General features: G+C 38.0%; 1 protein-coding gene across 1 annotated transcript in view; it reads right to left on the minus strand.

Moving 5' to 3' along the window:
- The window catches only part of bckdhb (branched chain keto acid dehydrogenase E1 subunit beta), a 58,297-nt gene that overhangs the window by 24,778 nt on the left and 16,019 nt on the right, over positions 1-17,500 (minus strand). Inside the window, exons 6-8 of the mRNA XM_086038325.1 lie at positions 13,252-13,360; positions 8,382-8,479; positions 5,999-6,109 (exon numbers count right to left, since the gene is read on the minus strand). Coding sequence (XP_085894451.1) covers positions 5,999-6,109; positions 8,382-8,479; positions 13,252-13,360 — 318 coding nt within the window. The remainder of the gene's footprint in view (positions 1-5,998; positions 6,110-8,381; positions 8,480-13,251; positions 13,361-17,500) is intronic.

Raw genomic sequence — 17,500 nt, forward strand, 5'->3', positions numbered from 1 at the left:
ATTGTAAACCCTCACTCATGTACTTGTAAGAAGATTAAGGCAGCGGAGGCGTGCTCACTGTTTTTCCACCTTTGTCACTTCACATTGGTGCTCCGCGCGCTGATTTGCTAGCTAACAGCCAATCAGAGTGACCAAATGTCACGACTGGCGACGCCTATTCAACAAACGTAAACGACCCCAAGACCCTTACAGACAGGTTACGACACTACGACGGTGGCCAGTACACTAATCAGACGGCGCTTGAAGATGCAACGACGCTTAACAACCTCTGACGTCGGTTTGGTGTATCAGGGCCTTAAGAGAGTAAGAGAGTGATGGAGCGAGAGAGTGCAGTGTGAATATGAATAACAAGCTCTTTGAAGGTTTTAGTACGTCATGGATTTGTGAATTATTTGTTGACAAACTAAATTACAAATATTTATTTAGCAGCACTATATACTGTAAGTGATCCAATCCCACCCTCTATAGCAAGGCTACAACAAGTGATTTCTATACCTGCCATTCTACCTTTTATAACTCAAAACCGTTTTTATTAAAAATGTCTGCCTCATTTTGGCTTCCAAACAACAGTTTTTTTTAAATTCAGTTTATTTTTCTATGATTGTTGAACAAAACAATACATGTGAAATCACACATTGACATCCAAGATTTTTTGTAGGACATCCTAACATCTGTTGTTGATTGTTGATTGATTGAGCTAATCCTTCGATATTTAATATACAGTCAGATTTGCTCTTAATATTAATGGCCTTCTAATCTTCAACCAGAAATGTTACTATGCAAGAATCGTAGTGATCGCTGCCAGTCTTTTTTAGTATAGTGTTCTTTTTGGACATGAATAAAATATTTGGTTATTTTAGGATGATTGGGTTTCATATAGAAGTTAGAATGCGAAAAAAGGCCTTTTCACACTGCACTTGCAACGCGCAGTGCAGCGTCAACAATGTGCACGTGTTGTGAGGGCGTGAGGAAGTGATACCGTGCCACGGCGAAAAATATTCAACTCGAGAGCGGCATTGTGATGACATAATAAGGTACCTCCAAGAGAGGGGTTTGTGGAGTGATTTCAGATTGCTAACAGAAATAGACCAAGCAGCGGGAAAAGCATCCATGCTACTTCCTGGTAGGCCGCTAAGAAATTCCAAATGCAAGCTTGCAATGCGGGCACCATTGTCCTTGAATGTTGCCCCACTGTGAACATAAGGATAACCAAGTGCAGTGTGAAAAGGCCTTGAAATCAACTTCTCACTCATTCCAGACTGATAGAACTCTGTCTTGTATGACCATTCATCGCATATAATAATGGTACTTTGAATATTCCACAGTTCTGTGTCTTGAAGTCCTGACGTGACACACAGTATTTTACGTGACTCCTTCTGCATGGTTGCATCATTGAGATGACTTAACAAAATGCTAACCTGAGAAAAGCCTCATATGACAAAGGTCTTCCATTTGATGATGCCAGGGGTTCAAAAGGTGACAGATACTACTAATAGGACTGATAACTAACTCCTTACAATAAAGCCTTCAATCCAAATAGAAACATTTCTGATTTTTTTTATGCAAAGCTCATTAAATCATTGCAGTACAAGTGAATGTACACTTAAAGTGGTAATTCAATGAGCTGCATAGGTCTGCCACCAGACTTCGGTTAAAAAACAAAGCAAAATCTTTATTGAGAGACTTGAGGACCTTCAGTTTCTGCTTGTTTGTGGGCTGTACTGCTTCTGGTTTTGCCTTCAGTAGCCTGACCTGACTTGTATTTTTACTTCAAGATTTGTCTTATTGTGACAAGGTCGCAAGCCTGTACATGGCCAACTAACCTCCTGAATGGCAATTACATATATGTGATGGATATTTTAATTAGTCCATCACAATGTTTTCATACACAACTTAATTGACACATTCCTCAAAGTAATTAAAAAAGGATTGCCCGCTGAGTCCCATAAACATAGGTTTAAGATGAAACACTTGCTCAATAACGCGCAAGTTGGCCGCCTATCTAGTCTTACACCTTATAATTTTCAAATGTATTGCCTTCAATGTAACAATTTAGCAAGAACGTTTTTCGCAAAAGTTCATTACCACTATTTGTTTCAATAACACAGAGGACAGATGCCAAAGAAAATACCTTTTTGTATTCTTATTTTACAACATCTGAGAAACTTACAGGGGATGCTCAGTTTACGACTGTTTAACCACTGCCGTTGTGGGGTGACAAATAACCCACAACAAAATTTTAACAAATATTTAAAAGCACCAATCTGAATCAGTTTCAGAGAAAAATCAAGTAGAATTCATAGACAGTATAGATGTATAATAAAGTACCTCTTCATACATGGTCACATGATGCTATATAAGCAGTGTTGGTTAAAGTTTTTAGTGAAGTGCTAAAGAATGTAGATAGTACTGTAATCCAAGTACCATAATATTAAAGTACTGTAACTTGATTAATTTTACTTTTGGATTACTCCAATACCAAATATGCCAATGAGGACAAAATTAAACTAAATATCGCTACAACATATTCAGGGTTCCCCCTAGGAGTATTTCATTTGTTACAGTACGAGTCAAGTTATCATAACACACACTAATAAATTCCACCCCCCAAATTTGGAGAAGTGTTAATTTCTCCAATTGTAACTTATATTTTGCATATTTGACCAGATTGCTTCGATGTTAACCAAATACCATACCAAATTGGCAAAAAAAAAAAAAAAAACGCACGCCCCCCTTCTAGCTGTGAATTGATTTTCATCGTTAACCCCAAGTAACCCGTTCAAAAGAACAAATGTAACAATAATAATTTAAGATCTCACTTGGATGTTGACATGCAAATTACTTTCATTGCTATGTAAATCAAAATGATGGAATACAGCCGATTGACGAAGGAGCTGCAGATGGTTTGGAGAGAGGCCAAAACCGATGCTCGCACTTGCATGAAGAGTCAGAGTCAGCTCTCTGTGCACAGCACATACAGTATATTAATAAAGCTGAATTCCTAATGAACTTTTTCTCATTCACATATTTTCGTTTCGGACAACGGAGCAAGTATGAAATACATTGTGAAACACGGCCCAGTAAGACTACTGAAACCCGTTGCTATCTTGAAGCCGTTGTCATGGTCGCTGCGGCTCTATTGAAACCAGAGATGCATTTAATCTCTGCCATTCAACAGAGGAGACAGAAAGAGGAAGAAAAAACGTACACGTGATATACAGCGCTACAGCACTGTTGAAGTGAAAGTCGCCAGTTTTACCGTTTCTTTGGAGAAAATAAATCCTTACTTGAGTCTGAAAAGTCAGCAAATCTAGCAACAAAGTCATGTGGAAAGCCTGGCAGCAGAACTGTTCTCAGGGAATATACAATTAGATTTTTTGACAGTGTCACGTGGGGCGCTGTCCCGGCTACATGCAGGGATAAGGCAGAAAAGCGTTACAGCACAATGTTGCCCATTTGAGGCAGCAGAAAACAGACATACATACATGTCTGTTTAAAACCAGTTTGCATTCACACACAAGGCAGAGAGAAGCAGAGGAAGAAAACAATTTTCCAGGACATTTTACTTTTCTTTTTTTTTCATTTTCCATGACTGGAAAATCTGTCAATCATTTCCTGTAAAGAGTGGACCCCTGCTATTTGCAGGGGAATAGGGACTGGACCAGTTTGCCAATAGTGAAAAGCCGTGTGGAAATGACACCCTTTAAAATGCATTTTTATATATATATATATATATATATATATATATATATATATATATATATCTATATATATATATATATATATATATATATACATATATATACATATATATATATATATATACATATATACATATATATATACATATATATATACATATATATATACATATACATATATATACATATACATATATATACATATACATATACATATACATATATATACATATACATATACATATATATACATATACATATACATATACATATATATACATATACACATATATACATATACATATACATATACATATATATACATATACACATATATATATATATATATATATATATATATATATATATATATATATATATATATATATATATATATATATATCCATATATCTATATCCATATATCTATGGATATAGATATATGGATACAGAGCTGGATGGAAGAATGGGTTCGAATGGCTGGATTGATTGATTGCCAATCCCAGCTTTCTTTCGGCGTGAGTCAGGGTACTCCAAGAACTGGTCGCCAGCAATCATAAGAGTCAAACAGACGACCATCCACATTCACTTTCAGACCTATGGGCAATTGAGAGGAAGAAACTGGAGTACCCAGAGAAAATCCACGCAAGCACACGGAGAACATGCAAATTACGCACAGGAAGGCTGGAGCCCAGATTCGAACCCACAATCTCCGAACAGTGAGGCGGATATACTAACCAACACTCCACCTTTGTAAATTTACGATACACTAGTCCTTAAGTTCAGTTCCTCCTCTTCCCCTTGATAGTAGAAATAGACCCATTTGCTCACATCCACTGCGGGAATGGAGTCAGGCGGCCCATTCAGCTATACAACAGTATGACAAAGTATCCACTTGTTGCACTGAGGGCTGTGTTTTTACTGAACCCTCCCATTTATTTTCTCATTGGCTCATGGATCATTGTGGCTTCAAAAGAGTGAATTTCACTTAAAAGTGAGTGATTTTCATGCCTGATGTTGTGCCTTTAATAGCTTGATTAAGCCTGATTCGGTGTGTGTGTATCTATGCATCAGGAACATAAAACCACCATTCCGTTTCATGAAGTTTTAACAAGGCAGTAATTTAAAAAATACTGCGGTTATTTGAGAAACCCTACTCATAAACAGCCTCAAAGTGACGACCACTACTGCCTGTGCCTTCACTTCCAACTCACACCCTATTAAATTACTCCCCTAGTAATGAAATTCCATTCTAGGTCTTCTGTGCTGGCATTAACATTTGCTTGACATCAGGAGCTGCAAAGTAGATAGTTGAGGACCATAACAATTTGGCAGTAAATACAAAATAAAAATGTACTTTATGCTGTGATTCAGTTGTGTACACAGGAAGCATGTGGCACTTACATGCACAATGGAGTGACACATGATATCCCATGGGTACACTGTGTGAAAACCACAGCTAAATGGATGGAATTAGTTGAATAATTTGAGATTTGAAGATATTTTTACCTTAAGAAGATACAGTTTTTTTTCCCCCTGAAAGATTTAGGTCACTTCACTTCTTACAATTAGGCAGGAATTGCTGACACGCTATTCTTAGCATTAGCATAGTGTGTTGGCCACTTGATTGCGATGTTGAGAAATGCTGTCATCGTCTACGACCAAGCAAAGCCCCTCCTCTCTCTGTTGTGCACGAATGAGCGGAGGCAAATAAAATAATATTTAATAAAAATTTGTCCAAATACCATACTTATCTCAGGATGATAAATGCATTTTTTTTTTTAATTAAAGGGGAAGTCAGCCCCCCAAATTGTCTTTAAAATATGTTCTATGCAGCCCCACTAGTCTAAACTTGATATTTTGTTTAATATTGTTTGTGGAATACGAAATACGCAGCAAAATCCACCTGTTTTTATCCATCACAGCGGGCCGCCATTTTGTCACTCGGCGTAGACTGAAAATGTCATAGTTGCTCAGGGCTCAGGTAACAAGAAACCATGGCTCAGCTTCAGAAAACACGTGCGCTGTGATTGATTGTTACCTGAGCCCTGAGCAACTGTGATGTAATTTTCAGTTGACAGCAAGTGACAAAATGGCCGGCCCCTGAGACAGATAAAAATAGGTGGATTTTGCTTCTTATCTTATATTCCACAAACACAAATGTAATCAAAATCCCGTGTTTAGAGTAGTGGGGGCGCAAACAACATATTATTACGAATAGAATTTTTAGGTTGACTTCCACTTTAATCTTTGCGGTCCATCTGTTTTACATTTTCCAGCACTTAGAATAAATCGTACCTTGCAAACAGTTTCAACATCCCATGGCAGGATAGTGCGAAGGTCAATGACCTCACAGGACACACCCAGTTTCTCCTGAGCCATTTGGGCCACTTCCTTTATCACATGTACCTAATGGAAAGAGGGGGGAAAAAAAATTACTTTCTTTGATTGTATCACCACATTACAGATACCTTGCATGTAAAAAGCACTTTAATTTGATTTTTATTTTTATATTATTGTTATCATATGTGATTTTATATTGTCTGTGGGAAAGACAGAGCATGAGAAAATACTCTGTCCGTTGTTCTGGATCTCAAATTCCACTCGTGTAGTTTTCTCTCTCACTTAAATTAGATGCCTAGGCTGATGAGGAGTGGTGAGATAGGAAACTAAGAAATGCATTTCAGAATGAAGGGCGGTTGTTTCCACTACTTTACTGGATCATCTCTCTTGCCAAGTCATCCTTCAAGAATAATACTGGCTACAGATTCACTTTCTCTCAGCGTCCCCTGAACCCCCTCTCAGGCTGCAGGTACACTGGGGCCCGGATAAGCCAGATAAAGTGGCTGGGAACAATCAAAGTGAATCTGACTCCTGGTGAGTTACAGGCTCTGTGATACCAAGCCGTAGAAATCAAAGCTCACTGATGAAAAGACCAATCAACAATGGAAAGTGTGCTGTAGACATGTGCCGTTAATAGGCGGAGAGCAAAGCACAGTCTTGGTTCTGAGATGTCTGCACAGATGTGGTATAAGCATGCCAGCTGAGAGACCCTGCAGTGACACAGGAGGCTAGTAATGGACTACAAATTAATCCACTGGCTTTGAACATCACATATTGTTGATGCCTGTGTCCAGGGTTCCAGAGATAGATGGTAACTAATAGTGGTTCAACGGATCACATGAGTCATGGTTCGGATAGGAAAACACAGATTTTAGTCATGGATCGGATCATTTTTCCGACCAGCAAAAAAAAGGATTTAAGAACCCAATCTAACGGCAGGACACATTCTTGTTTTGTCCGTGCTACAGTGTATAAAACAAGGTATTCTGCCAGACATTTTGACTCGAATGTTTTCTTAAAATGATTTAATGAACAAAAGTGTTTCATAAAATGAACGAAGCCAAAGTTTTATTTAGCTTAGTTTTTTTTTCATAATGAAAAATATCTCAAAGTGCAATTTAAGCTACATCCCCTTCCTTTAAACACGGAGAGTGCATTACAAAGTAATCTAAGTTCACAATATTGAAGAAGACAACAAAAAAAGTAAGCCAAGGAACAGCTGTTCAACTACCAGCCAGGCACTTGTTGCAAATGCTAACAGCTAGCTGCGAGCCACGACCGTCAGAGACTTGTGTCGTATCATAGAATGACGGCGTAATTAACTAGCGGTTTGTTAGCGTCCTAAATTAGCGACTCAATATGATTTCGGGATGGCGTTGTGTTGATGTTGGTAGCAACTATGTAATGTCAATTAAAACTAAGATAAAGGCAAGCCGAAATATCAAAAACGGTAAGTACAGGTCTACTAAGGTTATTGCATTGGCATCAATGAATCAAATGTATTATTTAGTAAGCTTTAATTTGAAGTTAGCCTTTGCGGAGGTGGCGTGTATGTTATATGTTTGCAGCTTCCTTGACATCTCTGTCTGAATGACGGTGTTGGGACACGAGGCAGAAAAAAAATCCTGTATCATTAAATTGAGGGCTCGTTTCAACCCAAGTTGCCAAAGTGCACCCATACAATGCGACCCATGAGGGTTTTCAACTTTCTCTGCTCCTATCATAGTGAATGCGGACTAATCATGTTGCCTTAAAGAAGTCAACCCAAACGTACCTTTTTCAAGAATAGGTACTATACATGCTCACTAGTTGAAACACGGCATTCTGATGACGTTTACGGAATATGAGTTAAGCAGCAAAATCCAGCCGTTTTTAGCCATCTCAGGGGGCAGCCATTTTGTCACTTCGTTCGATTTAAAATGACAACGCAGATGCTCTGGCCTCAGATAAGGCCCAATCATGGCTCAGCTTCAGAAAACAGGTGAGCTGTGATTGGTCCTTAACTGAGCAACCCTGATGGCCGGCCCTCTAAAAAACAGGTGGATTAACTCTTATTCCATAAATGCAATATTAACCAGAATGCTCTTTTCAACTAGTGGGCCTGCGTAGAACGTATTGTTGAAAAAAATATGTTTGGGTTGACTTTCACTTTAATGTGAATGCGAACAGTTTTTTGTTGTTGTTGTTTTTTTCACCAACCATTTCGCAGATTGTGCCCAGCCCGAACTGTGGTGCTTGATCCGGATCATGGATCAAAGATGATCCGTTGAACCACTAGTAACTACATTATTCAGCACACCCACTGAGATGCTGTCAATGATGTGCAGGATTCACCTACCTGTGTACCCCAGGCAATCAAAGTGACATCACTTCCTTCCTCCACAACCTCAGCCTGTGAGAGTGGAATAGTGTAGGCCTCTGTGGGAACCTGCTCCACTGCAAACACACAAAGACAAACAGTTGCATTCCTAACCTGCAAAGATATCCAGCTAGTTGCTCATCTACAATATTACCAGCCCGCATTGGGGCATCAACAACAGGGATCTATTTTTGATGACTGGCATGACTTCAAATCTGCATTAAGTGTTTCAACCACGCTATTTTGCACAACAGCGTGGTGTGTCAGAAAGGTTTTAGGACAGGTGTCACAAAAGACATATTTCAGCGGCAAACTTACAAAATATAATTTATTGCAAAATATGTTTGCTGTTAGTGTGGGCCGGACGATCAACCAGAACGTCTGCAAAAATATCCTGTGGCGTTTGCTTCTTTCAGTGTGTGAGAGTGCACAAGACCTTTGGCTGGACAACTCGTGGCTGCTTCACCATAAAATATATAGACAAATACATTTCTTTCAAACACTATAATCATGCAAGTTTCAAACAAAATTGATCAAATTAATTATTATCAAATAAAAGGTGTAAATGTATAAATTCAAGTATGATTTCCTTATGTGTAAACAGTGCGTTGGCTATAAATGCATATTAATAATCGTTTTTTACGATTATGCCAATTTTGTAATCGTGGAGAGTAATAATCGTAGTTTTAATTGAATTTCGATTAATTGCACAGCCCTACCTAGCTCCTTGTATTTTCTTCCTTTTTCCCAAGCACAAGAAGGTTTTAACAAGGAGACCCATTTTGAAGATGTATACAAAATAAAGTTGGCTGTGACAACTAAACTATGAAGGATGCCAGTAGGATTATGGAGGTGTGACGGGAAAAGGCTGGCAAAACGCGTTAAACTCCAGGGGGATTAAATCAAAGGGGAAAACTTGTAGTTTGGAATTGAAATTTGATCTTGACACAAATTTTTGAACTTTTCGGACACATCTTGGAATAATATTGTAAGGTAATATTATATAGATGACACTGTAACGGTATTTGTTATCATCAGTCCATCCATTCATCCAGCCATTTAAGGTACAACTTAACCTATTCATATTTTTACAGGGTCACAAACTATCTAAGCTTTACTGTCCCACCTTTCATTACTCTTTTGTTGGGGTTATTGAGTCGAGAAATATGATGGAGTTAAACGCACTGCTGTCCAAAAATGGGTCCACAGACAATTGACACCTTCATCTTAGGCAGTGGTATTTAGAACAAAAATAATTATACTAAAATAGGGCTGGGCGATATGGCTGAAAAGTATGTCACATAAGTATTTCGTATTGGTTGACAATGATAATCTTTTTTTAAGACCCAGATCAAAAAGGTTGAAATTAGAAAATGTTGTTTTAACATATATTTAACCCTTAATTATGAGGTCAATGCAACTATGAAAAAGTCAAATAAACTAGTCAATATAAAGGTTAAATCAATTCTGCGTCATCAGTCATCAGGTACAGTGTGAAGCACTTTGAGTACAAAAGGTAGAAAAGCGCTATACAAGTGACAGCCCATTTACCATTTCAGAACTACTAACTTTAATAGATGAGTAGAACCACACAACGATCAAACACACATTCCTCCAGCAGTACATTTTGTCTGGCCAATTTCAAAGGCTTCCACATGGTTTTTCCAAAACCTCATTGCCGCGTAGAGACCGCATGTACTTTTATCAGCACAATATAATGATTGAGTAATAATATTTGCCAGCAACACATTGATTAATGTTGCAGGAAAAACAGGGTTTGGATACCGATGGCAAGAAATCACATTCATGTCGATTTAAACCCAAGAGTGACACTCAGCACCATGTACGAAAAAGCACTGAAAAAGGACTTGCTCACCAACAGAAATTTGGAGAACAAACAGCTGATTAACAATATTTGCCAGGTCTTCACTATTAACATTGTCACCAATGTCATCAAGTTATCCAAGTGTGAAGAGTTGATGTTGAGAATAGGGCTGTCACTTTTGAATCTTTTTAGAATCAATTATTATTGAATTTTCCGAAAAATTTAGTAATTGGATGGATTTGTATTGACCAATATTTTCCAATGAGTCTGACAATCTGGGAAAAATGGTAAATGGAGTGCACTTACACTATATAGCGCTTTATCAACATCAAAGTGCTGAGGCTCACCCACCAACGGACACATTTATACACCACTGGGTGGCTGCTGCCATGCTAAGTAAGGGTTGCCAGGCCCAGTGGGAGCAAAACAGGATTATGGGTCTTGCCCAAGGAATCTTCAGTGCAACTGGTAATGGAAATAAAGAGCTTGAAGCAAGCACTCGCACTCTTTTTTTTGAAGAATTAAACATTATTCTGCCAAACTCCATCTTGTAAAGTTCGCTGCTACCACAGGTACTACAGCACTCGTAATACTTGTAATCTTGGCTTTCAACTCAATACAAACAACAACAAACAAACAAAAATTCTGACAAACAATGGCTCTTATTACTCGTGAGTCAAGGTGCCACTGCAAAGCTTTCTGCCTCTTTCAAAAAATATGGCTGTGACTACGTTTACATGCAGTCAATAACCCTTTCAAAACCCGAATATTGCCAATATTCGAGTTATGAAAGGCCATGTAAACGCAAGCAAAAATTCGAATGCGCTCATATTTGGGTTTTTGAAAAGCCAAATAAGATCCCTGGGTAAACTCCCATTCATGTTGCTTTCACAATAGTTTGAAGCATAAATCCCACATTTGAAAATAAAATTGCTTTAATCATCATTCAACCCAACAACAGCAGTGCTGTTCTTCATATATAGACTAATCCAGGTCAATGTGATTATGGAGCTAAAATAATTTCTACTATTAATTCAAAATAGATCTATATTTAGTAAAGAGTATGAACAACATGGATAAGTCATCTGCAAAAAAGAGTGTCATTATAGTGTAAAGAGCCAAGAGATGCTTGCCCATATCGATTTTAATAACAAAGACTTTACCAGTGGTGAAAGATTAGCTTGGAAAATGTACCATGCTAATCCTCTAGCTGGGTTGATGCCTACAAAATAGTAATTTATTAAAGCAGTGCTATTCCTACAAATAACACAATGACATATCTGTTGCACCTTCCAGATGAATAGTGTTTAGAATACCACTGTCACAATTAAAGCTGCTGTAATGTTTAACTCATTTTGACATATATCTTTTTCAAATCTAGAATTGATACCACTAGTTTTTTTTGCTGTTATTTACTCCAAAATATCCCATAAAATGTAAGCAGTCATACACTTGACTAGATTTAAAATGAACACCAAAGAATTAACACTATGTGTGCTTTGCTTGCATGTTCTGCTTTTTCCCTTTTTTTCCCCAATATGTTTTCCCTCAAAGCATAACTGTAAAAGAACAAGAACCACCAAGTACTGTTGTCCAGCATTACAAGTTGTTTCAGTCCAATGATAGCCACAGACGACTCCTCGTCGAGTGAGTCAAACCAGTGACTAACTGGCAACCTACTGAAGGTATAACCCGCCTCATACTTTCAATCACTTGCGATGGGTTACAGCTTTTTTGTAACCGTGACAAGGATAAACAATCATCATCATTATATTTTACTATTAACCATAATTAACTACCTGACTTGTTTTAAAGTGAAAGTCAGCCCAAACATTTTTTTTTTCAAGAATATGTTCTATGCAGGCCCACTAGTTGAAACAAGGAATTTTGATGAATATTGTGTTTGTGGAATATGAGTTAAGCAGCAAAATCCACTCGTTTTTAGGAAGCTCGGGGGTGGCTATTTTGTCACTTCTGCTGAGTGAAAATCACGTCACAGTTGCTCAGGGTTCAGGTAACGGCCAATCACAGCTCACCTGTTTTCTGAAGCTGAGCCATGATTGGTTGTTATCTGAGCCCTGAGCAACAGTGATGTCATTTTCACGCGACAGAAGTCACAAAATGGCCGCCGCCTGAGATGGCTATATTTTACTGATCAACCCATTAAGTAACAGGAGCGCATAACCGCGTTTCTACCACTAGAGTCGGGAGCGCTGTTGCGTCTTTCTACCCTTAAAGCCGGGAGAGAGTATATGTCATTTTCTATTTATTATTTAATTCTCGGTCTCTTAACCAATGAAATGCATCAGAATAGACATGTGACGGTGTCATGAGTCGTCGGAGGATATCTGGAATTTTTTCGAGCAGTAATGGCGGACGCCGTCGATCGCAGGAGCTCTGAAATGAATAATGGCAGTGATATAGACAACGCGATTGTGGACTTTGAACCAGTAGAACCAGTCGAACATGATATATGGTTAAGATATATGTTTGTAGATAACGACAATATTGACGTCTTTGTAACAGAAAAGAGGATGGTAATTACCACTCGTTTTTTTAAAAACTTAAACGTAGTGCTTCTCTTACACTGACATTTTATTTTTACCTCTTCGAGTTAAACAGTAAAGATGAATAAACTCGAGTTTGTGTGAAAGCCACATGTCTAAGCTCTCCAATTCTTTTGGAATTATGTTTCTGTCTGCTACAGGGGCTAAGATATTAATTAGTTTGTAGGTGTTGAATGTCTGGGAAAACTTCAGGTTTTCAAGGGTAATTCCAAAGATGGCCTTAGGTTTTGGGGAGCTGTTGAGCCAGGCGCTTTAGGCCCTAATTGGTTAACACATTCCACAAACGCAATATTAATCGGAATGCCTCGTTTCAACGTGTGGGCCTGCATAGAACATATACTTGAAAAAAAAAATGTTTGGGTTGACTACCCTCTTTAAAGCATGAATTCTGTATTTAATAAATGAGCTACAGTACACAAACTTGCCTCGCAATTTACATGAAAAGAATGCAACTTACCTGCTGCTCTGTAAAGGATCTTGGGTTCAAAGAAAATGCAGGGATTCTTATCAGCGATGCAGGAGAGAAGCAATCCCTTGGCCTGCACTGGGCTACGAGGTACGACAACCTGCACACACAGATTGAATTGGGTTGAATCCACGTCTAATACTTAGAGTCATACAAAGAGTATTTGTACAAGTGATTTTGCAGCTGTTATTCTGTAGTTACATCCACGTTTCGCCCTTACGAACACACTATAGTACACAGTGATGGACCAGTAAAACCTTCTTTAACACTACTCGCCTCATCAATTCTACTCACTTATTGACACTTTTGCTCTGTCTGTATATATTTAATTTTTGCCGCCACCAGACTTCTCAAATATAATTTGTATATGAAATATAAAAGTACTATTGCTTTTGTTCTCACTTAAGAATTTATCATGATCTAAGGCAAATAATGCTTTAACTTGGAGTCAGCAGTCAAATCCAGCTTGCAAACTTTTTCAAGTACGTATTTGAGTCACAACCAGACAGCATTGCAACCAAACCCTATACCTGTCATCCTGTCAATGTGTTTGCAAAAGCAGGATCAGCATTGACAATGTGATTTTTTTATTATTTAGCAACATTGACGACCCATTGTTGTAAAAAAAAAAGAAGTTAACAGCGAGTTGAAAACATGCGAAGAAACAGACAGCATGGGTGGAATCATTTTCACGTTGTGTTCTGTAGGCAATCAAGGAGTCAATCACGTTGAACAATGCAAAAGACATTATGCCCATTTATACGTTACAAAAGCAGAGATTTATTGACAAATATTGACATTTTTATCTGCAAGCCACAAATATTTTGCTGGGGTCCCCTCGTTGCATCTAAAATAAAGCAAAAACAAGAAGGGAAACGAAAAACAAAAAGCAAAACTTGTTTTGAATTATTTTATTGCCATTATGTCTACAAGTGAAGGAAGGGCTTGCATGACAGAAGTCTGTGCTTCTCTGCTTCAGCTACTGCGCCAGCGACCCGACTCCAGATATGTGGAAGTGGGAAAGTAAATGGTTAAAATCGGAAACGTTTTAACGTAACAAATTCTACAGTTACATCATTAATTCATAGTTAAGTAAAAGTACTCGTGTTCTTTGTGGTGTCTTTTCTGCTGCAGGGAGTGACTAGTGTGTTACAAAAATTACTTCCATATTACAACGTGATGATGATACAGTGTCTCTTACATATTTATGATCATTTATAGTTGAGAAAAAGTATTAAAAAGTTCAGATACAGTCCTTTGTCTCTCTCCGACTGATAGTTTTAAACTAACGAATCTTCAAACTAATAATGTCAGACATCAGTACGTCATCAGTCCGTGAATCACTCAAAGGAGTTCTCCACAGTATCAATCTGGGACTGCTACAATGTGATCTGATCGGGAAAGGCGGGGCAGTACAATATGATTGGGCGATGCCGCAACTTGTGCATGCCTATTTTTGTTTGCACCAATCCCGGAAATGGATGAAAATGTTGTCACCGACATGCACCTTGTTTTGAGCAGCTGAGTCCTGTTATCTCGATGATTGGCGCGGGCGGCATCATGGTGTTGAATGACAGTTGCCATCTTTGCAATGTAAATATGCGGATAAAGTTTTGTGAACTCACAAATACCGTGAGAATTTAGCTTGCAAGCAAGGTTAAATTAGCCTAGGTACATCACAGCAAAAAGCGTAGCCTATAGTGTATGGGGTTCCATTTGTGCCAAAAATATGTTATTGTTGTTGATGATACGTGTCTATGTTATACGTCCATGATACGCGTCTATATTATGTGTGGATGATAAGTGTTTATATACAGTATGTTAGACGTCCATGATAAGTGTCTATGTGCGTCCATGTAAAGTGTCGATGAGAAATGTCATCAGTGTTTAATAAAATCATTCTAAATAAAATAATATATATAAAAGTATGCATGCGATCCTGTTAGCTCATCCCCACCACCGTTGCGACACAACGCCGCTTTATTTACAGCTGGGTTCAACTTTTGGGTCTGTCTTATTTTCAGCATCTATTAATGTATTTATTTTTTTTCTATCTATCTGTGTGCTGTGCGCTGTTTCTACACCTAGATGTCAGTAATACCAAAGGCATTGAACTAAATACGGCCATAACGTGAAGGACAGGAAAACAATTATTATTATTATTATTATTATTATTATTATTATGTGAAGGCGAAGACCATTATTATTATTAAGTCAGATTTATTTGGCGCTTTTCTGTACGTTGCTAAACGGACCAAAAACTCTCCCCAAAAGGCCTACGGAAGGCACAGCCCCAGCAGGTCACCAGAAAAAAAAAAGAAAAAGAAATTCATACAGGCTGAAAATAAGACACACGAAAAAGTTGATCCCGGCTGTTAAACAAAGCGGCGTTTCGCAACGGTGGTGGGAATGAGCGAACAGGACCGCATGCATACATAGTATTAATTTTATTAAACGCTGTCGACATTTCTCATCGGCGTATAACATCGACACTTTACATAGATGTCTAACATAGACACTTATCATGGACGTCTATAGACATTCATCAGCTACACACAACATAGACACTTATCATCGACACATAACATATTTTTGGCACAAATGGAACCCCATAATAGTCTCATGGAAATGGGACTGTCATGATTCTGTCTTTTCTTCTGGCATTTAACATATGAATAGCATTTAAGTCAAAGCAACAAAACAACAATGACTAAAGCCAATCAACAGAGTGACTGAACTTGGGTGTTGCTAACCCTCAGATGAAGCTGGCTGGCCTGATTGCATGCACAAAGATTAACATTTATCAGCCTGACCTTTGTTGCATGGGAGACAACATGTTTACTGCTTTCAGGGATGGTTACTCAAAGTGGATCAAATGTTTGGTGATGATCACATGACATGAATGGTAAGAGGATGACAGACAATGAAAGATGCTATTTGTGACATTTTATCATGCTGTTACACCCATGTCAGCAACACCATTGATCGGGGTGCAAAGAACTGTATGTTAACAACAAATTTCAACGTGCAGTATATGCAGTTTTAGTCAGAAGTTTGAAATATTGCTGGCATCCGGCAGAATCCTCGCACCTCCACAACCTTCCTTTTTGTTAAGCCATTAACACTGCATCAGTAAAGACAGCAAACAATTTTAAAAACTTTAGATTAATCATTGATTTGTGAAAATAACACACCCATGTAGGGATTGACCAATAGCATAGATTTCTGGGAAAATATGAAACGGTAAGTATTATTATTATTTGTGTATTATTGTTATTATCATTAGGGCCGTCAAATGATTACAAATTTTAATCGAGTTAATCAGAGCTTAAAAAATAATTGATCGTAATTAATCGCAATTCAAACTATCTCCAAAATATGCCATATTTTTCTGTAAATTGTTGTTGGAATGGAAAGGTAAAAGAAAAGTCGGATATATACATTCAACATACTGTTCATATGTAATGTATTTTTTTATTCCAACAACAAATCCTCATGAGATGAAAATGTAATTTTTTCAATTAAAATTATTAACATTCTTTCTGTAGTAGTTATTCACTACAAAAACAAAAACGCAAAAGGGCCTCAGAACAGTGACATAAATATTTCAAATTTGTGCAAACAAAGTGTGTGTGTTGCGTGTGTGTGTGTAATGTAAACATTTATATGTGGCCCTTGTAATATTGTTAGAGTTTATGTTTTCCAAGTGGTCCCTGAAGTGTACACGCATTTGATTGGCTCATATGACGGGTGAGTGTTATGCTGTTCTGTAGTTGGTATGAGCACGTCATGTGTTCCTCCTTTAAACAAACTTTATTAACACAAAACAAGACAGCACTCTTCTCTCATTCTCAGTCACAGAGGCAAACCAATTCATTCACATTTCTGAGATTTAAAGGTGCCCTCTTCTTTCGAAATGCTTCTTTATACTCCCGCAGGGGACACGCATCCTCTCTGCTGCTCACTGCACTTCTGAGTGGGGATATGCATTCTGCGCATGCGTTAAATACATCAAATATTTTGATGCGATCAATTACAATAATCAATTACCGCCCGATAACACGGTAAGTCTGACGGCGCTAATTATTATTATTTTGTGCTACATACAGCTCAGGCCAACCAACCGCCGTACCTCCTTTAAAGTTTGCTGTTGATTCACACCCAAAGCCAGCCAATGACAATGATTTTACAGAAGGAGGGAGAAGGAGTGAGAGAGACACACGCACACACACACACACAC

The sequence above is a fragment of the Filicampus tigris genome, chromosome 8 (genome assembly GCF_054856515.1).
Source record: "Filicampus tigris isolate MCC_2025a chromosome 8, RoL_Ftig_1.0, whole genome shotgun sequence".
NCBI lineage: Eukaryota > Metazoa > Chordata > Actinopteri > Syngnathiformes > Syngnathidae > Filicampus > Filicampus tigris.